This window comes from Rhopalosiphum padi, chromosome 2 (genome assembly GCF_020882245.1).
Source record: "Rhopalosiphum padi isolate XX-2018 chromosome 2, ASM2088224v1, whole genome shotgun sequence".
NCBI classification, from domain to species: domain Eukaryota; kingdom Metazoa; phylum Arthropoda; class Insecta; order Hemiptera; family Aphididae; genus Rhopalosiphum; species Rhopalosiphum padi.
This window is the reverse complement of record NC_083598.1, coordinates 70,834,387-70,845,841: the sequence shown is the minus strand read 5'-3', so window position 1 is coordinate 70,845,841 and position 11,455 is coordinate 70,834,387. Positions and strand designations below refer to the sequence as shown.

The following is an 11,455-nucleotide window of genomic DNA, read 5'->3' as shown; positions in this document are numbered from 1 at the left end:
AAAAATTGTGTTGTTGTTTTTTTTTATTAAATAGTAAATTTCTATAATTCAACTAGTTCTTGTATCCATGATCAATTATGTCATTGGTATTTCAATTTTGCTTTATTTTTATCATTAAACAGAAAAATCAAATAATGTTTGAAAATATAATAAATAAATAACGTTAAACATTGGGTACTATTTTATAACGTTTAAAAAAAAAAACGTAAAGTAAAAAGTAAAACGATATTTATACTTGTAATTTAAGCCCTGCGTAATTTTGGCAAATTTGATCAACATTTTAAACTTAAATTATTATAAATTAAATCGTGCCATATTTTTAAATACCTACAAAGTACCACTAAAAAAGAATCTCGCGTAATTTTTTAAGTTTTTTGACCGAGAATAGAAAATGTTTATAAATAGCTTAAAAAGAATCAAAACATTTTGAAAATTATACTACCTATCTATGTAAAGAAAATTCTATTTTAAAAATGTTGTAATATTTTAACTTTATACGGTTGTTGGTTATCAATTTATCATTTAATTACAAGATACAACACAATAAAAAAAAACAATTTTGTGTTGAGATTCTAGTTTTTCTTTTAAATGATGTGTTTTTTATTTTGTATATTGTGTACATGGTTTATATAAGAAAAAATAGTTAAACTACTTCAATATCTTTTCTAGTAGAATAATGATTGGTACTTTTGAGAAGTAAACATTAAAAATCCGGCTACTTATCAAAATAATTGGAGAAAAAAAATCAAAATCAAATGTAAATTTTTATGCAAAACCAGTTTTTAATAAAATCTATTTAAAAAACAATTAACTGTAAATGATTGAAATTTTACTTTTTTTTAAGTTTTTACAAAAATTGCTAAAATCCTAAAAATATAATATAAGGCTCCTCATAATTGATGATTTTATGATTTTAATTAAAAAAAAAATTTGCTTGTTAAGTTATAAACGATATTTATACTATAAACTTAGTAGTTCAGTAGTAGGTAACACCATTCTACAGTAAGACGGTATAGACTTTAAAGTAAACATTAATAATTAATTTTTAATAATACATAAATGCAATTTTTTCGGTAATAATTAAATTAACCTATTATAAAAGGTAACAATAGTAAATATTATAAAGGTGTTAATGGAGAATTGGAACATATCTACATATTTATGAATGAAATTAAATCATTTTTTCTTAAATCAATAATCAATAAGATTAATTAAACTTCAAACTAATCCAACAAAAATAAATAACAAATTAATAAAAGAAAAACAACAATATATATTATTGATCGTGATCATGAAACAATATATTTTAATAAACTAAAATTGTTTAGGTAAAATAGCCTACATTTAAATATAAAAAAAAATATTTCACTGTTCTAAAATTGTCTGTGCATAGAAAAACATATACAACTAAATTAAAATATTGTTTAAATGTTTTAAACTATTAAAAAAAAAAAAAAACCAATGCGGAATAAGTAGGTAACTATAACTATTTGTATACAATTTTTCAATTTTATTGAAGAAAAATTTATAAAAAAAAAAAAAATAATAATAATAATAATACAATAGAATTGCCCAATTTAAGTACACTAATGGATTTTAATCAGAGCCCAAATTAATATAATTGATAATAGTATAATTAAAAAAAAATAAAATAAAATTTTCTACTCACTATTTGATTTAAAAATAATATTTGGTTTAATCGTAATTTTTGGAAGACATGCTGTTGAGCGGATTATAGGATGTTGAGCTTTCTGTCAAATTTGGAGTGTTGGAAAGCAGATCACTTGGATCTATATCTGTACATGTGCGTCGACGGATCATCTAAATTAATGTATCAAGTTATTATTATTAGCATACCAACATCATACAAAATATTACTCACATGATCGTTATGAGCATTGATAGGTATGTCAATTGTATTTGAAGTTTTTGGTTTATGTTGTTTTATCAAGCCTTCCATCAGATGATAATCATTTTCCTCTGCATCTCTAAGATGTTCTTTTTCCAGGTATCTAGCAATTTCTGGGTTTGACATCTCAGACGCATGCCTAGTACGTGGTACTGGTGTATTCCCTCTATTAGGTGAATGGTCACAGTGTGGAGATAGTAAGCTACAAAAAAAAAAAAAACTAATAAAGCCATTTGGAGTTTCTAGTTCATCTTATTGTAAGAATCAATTCAAATTTATTATATATTAAAAAATAACTGTTCTTATAGTATAAAGGTATAAAAGTACTAATTAATGAATAAGATTAACTTTTTATTTTTTATATATTAATTAAAATTTTAAAAAGTATTAATTATTTAATTACTCTTATGCTAATAAAGAATGGTAAAGCTTGATTATGACTTAAATTGCAAAAGGTTTTATTGAAGAGTTGCAAAATATTCTTTATTTATTATTTTAAAATTATACATAAAATGTTATCATCAAACAATATTAATTTTATGATGATTTCAATACTATTTTTTTAAGTTTAAACCAAGTTTTAATTTTAAATATTAGTGTAATATAACTTAAAAGCAACTGTATTAAATATAAATAAATTATTAAATTGTTAATAAAATGTACCTAGAGTAAACTTGTCTGCTAGGTGTTGGAGGAAACACTTTGATGAGTGGTTCTACCCAGATTGTACGATCTACACTTGATCTAGCAATAGCATGATCACCACTATCACATTTGCAATCAACATCACCACAATCAATATCCTCCACTTCTTTACAGTTAAAATCTGGTGATAATGTACTTTCAGTATCAAATTTCCTATCTACTGTTCTTGCTGAATTAACTGACATCCGACGATTTTCATAATTGTATAGTTCTATACCTCCTTTATCATTAAATGATGGAACACCATCAAATTGAGACAGTAAAAAGTTACTATCAGAAAAATTTGGTGGACGTTTCTCATGAAATGAATACTTTTTTTTTCTACGATATGCAGATGGTAAAGCATCTGAAATATCTGATAATAAGTCTGATCGTTCACTAATACATCTCGTTCTACCAGTGATAGGAAGAATTTTTGGATCAGAATCAAATTCTGGTTCATAAGAATTACTTCTTTTTTGAGCATTGTCACTGCTACTACCACTATCTTGGTCACCATTTTGTGTTGCCATGAATCTATGTATTACACCTAAAGTGGACAATGTTTGGTCCATTAAGTCTTCTATCTTGTGAAGTCGAAATTCTAAAGCCTAAAATTAATCCAATTGTAAATTAATTAATAAATTATAATTAAAAAATATATCATACTTGTACTGATGAGTTTTGTAAGTTTTCCTTCTGGTTAATATCATCTACCTTCTGTTGAATATTTTCAGTTTTTTCTAAAGACATCTTAATTCTTTCTTCCATAGACATTTGTAATTTGTAATCCTTCTCACGAAAATATCCTTCAACACATTCTTCTTCAAAATCATATAGCTGTTCTAATTCTTCATTACCCAAAAATAACTTTAAACCATTGTCATAAGTTTCTTGAATGCCTTGAATTTTGCGACAAAGATACTTTGCTAATAGGAAAACATGACAAAAAAAAATTAAAGGCGGTGGAAGCGATGGCTTTTGTTCATACTCCATAACCACTGTAAATCTCTGGAACATCCATACCTAAAAAAAAAGTGTTGTATCTAATATTATACATCAAATTCTAATCATCAAAATAATATATAGTATTGTCAATAGTATGGAAACTTTCAAATATACCATGTCATTAGTTTAGGAATAGTTTTTTAGTACCGATAAAAATTTTTTCTCAGTAATTTCTTTATTTCCATTTACAACAAGTTATTTATTATATAAAGATAAACTTGCTGGCCTTTGGAATTTGTAATAATTGTCAACTGATTTCCGCTATACTTATTCATATATTAATGGAATTGTGAAGTAGGCATTTTTGAGGCAATTGCCCCAAAACCAAAATGAGTGATTGCTGGTTAATAGATTTAGCATAATAAAAAGTTTTTAGTAATAATAGTGAGATTAGATTACTATTAAGTAAAAAAATATAGATTAAAAGTCATTGGTGCAAGGGTAGTAAAAATGGTAGTTTATCTTAGATTTGAACATTGTTCAGTACATCACTGCTTATTATTGATTAACAATTACCTGATGAGATATAGCATTAATATCATTAAAAATGTTGTTGAAAACCGCAATCAAGAGATTAATAAGTAAAATATTGGCAACTAATAAGTACATGGCCATTACTAATGGTGTGACCCATCTCCCAGTTTGGCAATTTGGCATGCCAGATGATTCGTCACATCCTGGATATATTTGATCAGCATACACCTAAATAATAATATATTATAAATTAAAAAACATTCATATACATTTTTATTAAATAAATTGTTTATAAATACTTCTCCATATAACATAAAATATGGTTGCAAAAATATTTCTCGGATTAAAATCCATTCAGGATCAGAATCAGGATACAAAATTGATCGCCTGCTTACTCCAAAGCTCATAAGCACTACTAGTAAAAGTACTACAAAGTACAGCATATTTTTGATCATTTTACCCATCATTGTAACAAGTGGTCCTAATGTATGAAGAAATATTCATGTATAAATAATATAAGAATTTTTAAACTATTTGATAATTACTAACCAAGATATTTATTAACACCAAGTATATTCAGAATTCGCAAATACCAATAAATAATATCTGTACAGAACATAACTCTTCCAATAGCTTGTGATGATGGTTGTAACCTTAAACAAAGACCGGTTAAGAAAAAAATAATTGCTGCAGCATCACACGGATTCCACATATTCCATGCCCAAACAGAAAATTTATCACTAAAAAAAATTATTAAATTAAGATCTAGTAGACATTAAAATATACAATTTATTTTAAATATTACCTAATGCTGGTAGGTTCAGAAGAAACAATTTCTCTAATTTTTTCACAACCAAACGTGCATATATAAGCAATTACATAAAATTCTTGCCAAGATGGATTTTCTTCCATACGGACAAGCACCACATATGTGAAAAGAACTAAAAAGACAAAATATGCCGCCTGTAAAATCAAAGTACATTTGTTTATCTTATTACTTAATTAACAGCATACTAAAATCATTATAATTCAATATTTTTGAAATACTAACAGAATTCGCTAAAAATTTAGTTATTGGTGCAGTGTAAAATTCTATGATCTTATGCCGCAAAGGCAATGGTCGCTGTCTCTTTAAATCAAAAGCACTATATTCGTATGATGGAGTTACACATTTATGTTCAAAATCAGAATTTTTAATTGTACCTCCTATTGAAGCACTTGGCAACATGGTACCATTTTCAGCTGTTTCATTATCTTTGACTGATGATACACCCTTAAATTGTGTCATATATTAATAAATATTATAATAAAATTACATTTTAATTCATACATCTAAATTTGTCTCCACAAGATTTAAGTGTGACCGATTTACACCTCCTTCCACACTTTCATTTTCTTCTTCTAATTCCAAACCATATAAATGTTCTTCTTCAGTTTGAGGCATTGACTGCAATTCTTTTCGAGATTTAAATTCTAGCCTTGATATATATGGTGGAAACAGCAATCCTAATAAAATCTATAATCAAACACTTTTTAAGAATAATGTATCTATAATTTAGCATTAATATTGTTAATACCCTGATGTTGGTATTTTTCCTTGTTCTTAGACCTCCCATCCACAAATCAGCAAGTATAATTTGGCTACAAGGGTGAGCAAGCAAAGCTCTATGATTTGCAGCCACGGCTAAGCTAAGACAAGTTTGACCACTCCAATTTTGCAGCTCAACTGTAAGCATTTGTTGGGCTTGGTCATCATCTTGACGATAGCAATAATCCAATAACTCTAGTGCTAAAATCATATTTTATCATTATTTATAATTTAATTTAATTTAATTTATAAATGTTGATACATACAGATATCTTCAAATACTTTAGCATAATTTCGTAATTCATCATATATTTCTGTCTCTAAATCATCTTCTGCTGCTTCATGTGCCATGGCTTTATAAAGTTTACAGGCAGCAAGTGATTTAACTAATGCTTCTTCTCCATGTTGCCACATTAATAATGCCATTTCTTGACGCTTAGTCAACACAGTCCAAATCTAAAAAAATGAAAAACCAAGCCAACTTTATACAATTATACTGTAAATAAACTATGTAGAATATGTAATTTGAAAGTTTAAAACAATAATTATCATCAAATCAAAAAAATATTTTAGAGCAGTAGAAATTTACTGAAAAAATAAATGATGAGATTTAACATTTGATGCACAATTCTTAAAAACAATTCAATTTTAACTTAAATAACTGGATAAATTGTAGTCATATTTTTAAAACTATTAATCTTAGTACAAACAATTGTATGGAAATAATACAAATTTGAGAATTATTGAAATATATTATATAGATTAACAAGTAGTCCAATTTTAAAATGTTTATGTATATTTTTACAGAAATGACTTCATCATTTTTTTCAGATAAAACACTAATACAAATTCATATAAACAAATAACTAATATAGGTTACACCAGAATTAGAGAACATTTTATCCCTTTGATAAATTAGTAATTAATAAACCTAAGTTCAAATATATTATTTGAATACTCTTTACTTCAACTGTTTACTTAAATAATTTGTCCCTCATAATTTAAACAAGTCTTATATGGATTGTGTCTTCTACTAAAATAAAAAAAACCAAACCATATGTTATTAATTATTATAAAATAATTTTTAAAATTTTAAAATGTAAAAATTTAAACAAATTATTTATCAATACCATCTAAACTCAATGCTGTTAGCTAACCAAAATTTTAAATTATTTATTTAGACTAATTAATATGTTTTTTTAGAAAAAAAAACATCAAATTATACATTAAATTCTCTTATAACTTGGTTAAGAAATAAGATTGTAATGACATTTATAATAATATAACAAGTAAACAATTAATTACGTACTAATAACTCATTAAATGGATATTCAAAAAGAGATTCCTCTTCAGAATGTTCAGAATCGGCTAAAACGCCCAATGTTAAATTGTTTCCATAGTAACGTGTAAATGAAGCACTATTTCTATGTGTATTGTTCAAACGGCGTGTTTGGGCATACATTGCACGAAATTTACGTCTGGTATATTGAGCTCTATTTAAAGAACGTAAATCAAAAAATAAATAAAACAATGAAAATAATAACATTTCAATTCTACCTGTATGCACCACCCATTAATTTATTAATTACTAATCCAATGTCATGCAATGTATACATATAACCTTGAGGGATATGAGGTCGAACATCCCGTAATATATATCCTAATGTATTTGTTGGTCCTTGTTTCTGAAAAAAATCAAATTAAATATGAATACGTAAAAATTTAAATGTGCATTGATATTTATTGATAATATGTAACTCAAATTTTCCTAATTCATAAAAATTTGATTATATTTATTTTATTTCTACATTATCTAGTTCATCATCATGCTAAATTATTTTAGGATTAAATAAATTAAATACTAAAATAGATAATTTAAAGTAACATTAATTTAACACATTTTTCAGTATTTAAATATTCAATAGATGTGACACAACCGTTATAAATTAAAATACCAAATAACTATAATTGAGGTAATGTACTTAATTTGACATTGATAATTTATTTTGTGCATACAAATTACTTTAAATTGGTTAACTACTGGTGTATAACAAATTACTTTTGATGCATATACTATAGTCATTGAATTAATACAACTTTTTATTTTCTATACAGAATGGTCAACTGTACTTTACTATTTTACTATTTATCATTTAGCATAGGACAACAGAAATAACAATTAATCTTGTATGATACTATTTAAAAACCTTAAAACTATTTTTACTATGTTAAGTCAACATTCTTAGTAGTTATATGTATATACTATATATGTATCTAATTAAACAAAGAATTTCAAATTTAAATTACAAATAAAGTATTAAGAAACAGAAATTAAATTTTCTGGGAAAAAATATATTTTAAATAAATTTGTGTAATATTATGTAAAATGTTACTTACAGTATTGTATAACTCCTCCAGCCTAGAAATAGATAAAAATTTCTTCATACTAACACCATTTTCTAACAACAGTTTTACAAAATCAATCCGGTCATGTTCTAAAGCTTGCATCATAGATTCTTCTAAAGCACCTATAAAAAAATAACATGCACATTTACTATGCAATTCTAAAATAAATCAAATATTAAATATTTTACGACTTACCTTCTGGCCATTCTTGTCCATAAACAAATATTTCAGATCTAGCTATGTCAACACGATTCCAAGTCAATGCCAAACTCAACTGCTCTGAAGGAGATAAATGTTGACTTTTAAATAATGCAGTTAATATAGTTTGATCTAATTCCTGTGACTTTTCTTGACCATCACTCATTCGAAAAACAGTGATCTATATTTCCAAGAATCAAAATAAGCTTCAAACTAAGAATAAAATACAATTTTATAAGTACCATATTTTTATGCCTTGTACACTCTATGAGTTCTTCATATAAACGTTCAGCTTTGTCTTGTCCAACTTCAAATGTACATTGTATGGTATTTAATAGATATTCTTTCATATTTTCTAAAACAGTTTGTCCGCCACTATCCACTGCATATCTGATTCAAAAGGTATAGGCCACCTTTTTCATTTTTATCTAATTACTAATACTTAAAAAGCAAATAGATAATTTCAAGCTATGATAAGTGTTTACCTGTGTGTGAAAGCTAATAGATCAGCTGCTCTGCCTGAACCATCACATATAACCACTGGTACTGGAGGAGTATCTGTAACATACTCTAACACTGCTCTAATTGTATGAGTACCTCCTTCAATCACAAGACAAACTACGGGAGTACTATAATGTGCACCTGTAAAAATTAAATAAAAATAATCATCTTGAAATATTGTTTAAAAGTTATTTTTATATTATAAAACTACTTGGATGCAGCTTTTGAATTGAAATGTATTTTTCCAATTTTTTGCGTAATTCAATTTCTGCCCCATAACGTCCTGATGTGCCATCATCAACCAAAAGGAAATATGTATGTCTATTATTCAACACAGCTAATTTAGATCTAGGTGATGATATAGAATGGTAGGGAACATCTTTATTATGACCAATAAGTTCATGGTTGTTTTCAATAATACCCCATGGTGCTATGCCTATAGACACAACTCTACCTGGACGTTGTGAATCAAGTAAAAGTGCATCTCCCACTTGACGAGTAACACCTAAATATAAAATTATTTTTATATAATAAAATTCTACATGTATTATGTAAAAGAAAAATGTTATAAAATTACCAGTGTTTGTTCCTCCAGTAAATACCCATGCACCAGTTGTTTTAGCTGCTTTCAATAATCCTTTACGTAATACCTTCTTCAATTTGGGCTGTATTTCGAAATTGGCTTTTCCTCCTTGAATAGTTATTAATAATTTTGGTAGTTCTAAACCCCATTCTCGATTAAATAAGTGCAGTATTGTTTCTGGTCTAGTGTCATGTGACAATCTAACATACTGTAAAACAATTTCTTAACCCTCATTAGTCCTCATTAGTATATCATCAATATGTTATTAATTATTATGTTAATATAGTTTACCTGTGCTTTGGTAGGATGGGGGCCACCTTGAAACTCAATTGTTCCATAGGCATCTGTTGCTGAAACTACGGTGTGTCTTAACGAGGACCAGACTTCATTTGGATTATCAGGATCTAATTGAACAGAGCCACTTCCTCCACCACAGTGGAATGTTAATGAAAGCCCACAACTGCATCTATAATTAATGTTTTAATTTAAAATTATTAGAAATAAATAATAATAATTATTATATACTAATTATTGAATTATTGAAAAAATTACCTAGTCTTATCGGCAGTGGATGGAATAAAAGTTACACAATCTCTTTTTTGAAATAATGCTTCTACCCAACTCCGAGCTTGCCTCTAAAAAATAAAAATTGTAATTAGTTACCAAGGTATTTTACTCAAGCTGACAAGCAATTATTTATTTAAAAAATAAACTAATAAAAAGAATTTATTTAGTCATTTTACAAAACTAAAAATAAAATATTGTTGGGGAATCAATTGTAACAATTCAAATAATTGTTTGTTATACATTTTTCTAAAGAGAAATATTTTTAGTATGTAGGTAAATAATTAGATACTAATAATTAATTGACTAATTATAATCTAATTTAAATTAAATTAAAATATAGTAATTAGTAAAATTAATAAAAATTAATAAATTCATTACAATATGTAATTAGAAAACTAAATAGGTATTGATTAATCACAATTATGTAACTAAAATAAATAATATTATTACTTTAAAACAAGACTAATTAAAATATACTTGAGTATAATATAAAAGATAAGATAAGTTGTAAATGCAAATAAATGTGATATAATATATTACATAAAATGTGCTATATGCTAACTAAAATAAAAAATGTGGGAATATTTGACAATAGTAGGTACCTTTTATAATTTTTAATAATTTCTATATATATGTAATAAAAATATATAAATAATGAAAATATACACACTTTTTTGGATTTGTTTATTTTTGAAATCATACTGACTCTTAGTTGCTTTTTGTTTGTTAAGATTATAACATGCAGAATTTAACGTTACTACCATTGTCAGCCAATGAATCTGAAAAGGAAGAAGTTTAAATACAATGATAAAGGTCATTATTTCCCTTTTTATAGTAAAACTTATAAAATTGTGTGACCAATGGTTAATTATTATATAATTTAAATACGTTGAACACATTTTAACACAACATACCAAATTTAAATCTGGTCCTTTGGATGGCTAAAACACTGAACACTGTAAAACATAAATTTTACAAATTAATGGCTAATTACCACACATTAAACAATAGTATTGCATAGTTTATAGTGTTAGACCAAATGTCAAACCGACGAGGCGACGACAGGTAAATTATAAAAAATAATGTTACATTCAATAAAGCAACACAATATTGAAACTAATTAGTTACTCACCTTTACATTTACATTTTGGAAGTTTCGGAAATAATTGACTTGAATATTTTTAAGAAATTTAGAAAAAACAATTTAAATTCTAAGCCCAATTTTTAACCCATTGTCAATACCATTTGATTTAGATTTGACCATTGAACATTGAGCATACATGATACATAGATGATAGATAGTCGACGACCGAAATTGAAACCTGTACATTTAGTACAGTAATTGATTCGTAGATAGCGCTAATAAACACAACAGAAATATTTATTAAGTATAGTTACCATGGAAAATGTTTTTACTTTGAAATTCGAATTTAGCAATTTAGCATAATATTTTAGTGTAATACCATTATAATTGTGAGAACTGGCTAAATGCCTAAAATATAATATAGTATTTACCCATGACGAATACGTCATATCA

General features: G+C 26.0%; 1 protein-coding gene across 1 annotated transcript; it reads right to left on the bottom strand.

Annotated features, from left to right (window-relative positions):
- Positions 1–1,253: 1,253 nt before the first annotated feature.
- Positions 1,254–11,210, bottom strand: LOC132920129 (transient receptor potential cation channel trpm). The gene is made up of 25 exons (XM_060982237.1): positions 11,051–11,210; positions 10,833–10,874; positions 10,589–10,697; positions 9,904–9,986; positions 9,643–9,817; positions 9,346–9,559; positions 8,980–9,273; positions 8,753–8,909; positions 8,510–8,657; positions 8,265–8,448; positions 8,061–8,191; positions 7,221–7,348; positions 6,973–7,156; positions 5,930–6,119; positions 5,653–5,864; positions 5,406–5,591; positions 5,127–5,348; positions 4,881–5,038; positions 4,625–4,815; positions 4,375–4,556; positions 4,118–4,303; positions 3,263–3,619; positions 2,573–3,204; positions 1,883–2,111; positions 1,254–1,821 (listed from the first exon to the last, which is right to left on the bottom strand). The coding sequence occupies exons 3-25, from the start codon at positions 10,616–10,618 to the stop codon at positions 1,696–1,698; spliced, it is 4,599 nt and encodes a 1,532-aa protein (XP_060838220.1). The 5' UTR covers positions 10,619–10,697; positions 10,833–10,874; positions 11,051–11,210; the 3' UTR covers positions 1,254–1,695.
- Positions 11,211–11,455: the final 245 nt, after the last annotated feature.

Excerpts from the sequence above, each read along its gene's own strand:
- LOC132920129 (XM_060982237.1), bottom strand. The coding sequence starts at position 10,618 with ATGATTTCAAAAATAAACAAATCCAAAAAA. Across the intron at positions 9,818-9,903 it reads TCCACTGCCGATAAGACTAG|ATGCAGTTGTGGGCTTTCAT; the intron begins GTAATTTTTTCA and ends CATTAATTATAG. Across the intron at positions 9,274-9,345 it reads TACTGGAGGAACAAACACTG|GTGTTACTCGTCAAGTGGGA; the intron begins GTAATTTTATAA and ends TTTTATATTTAG.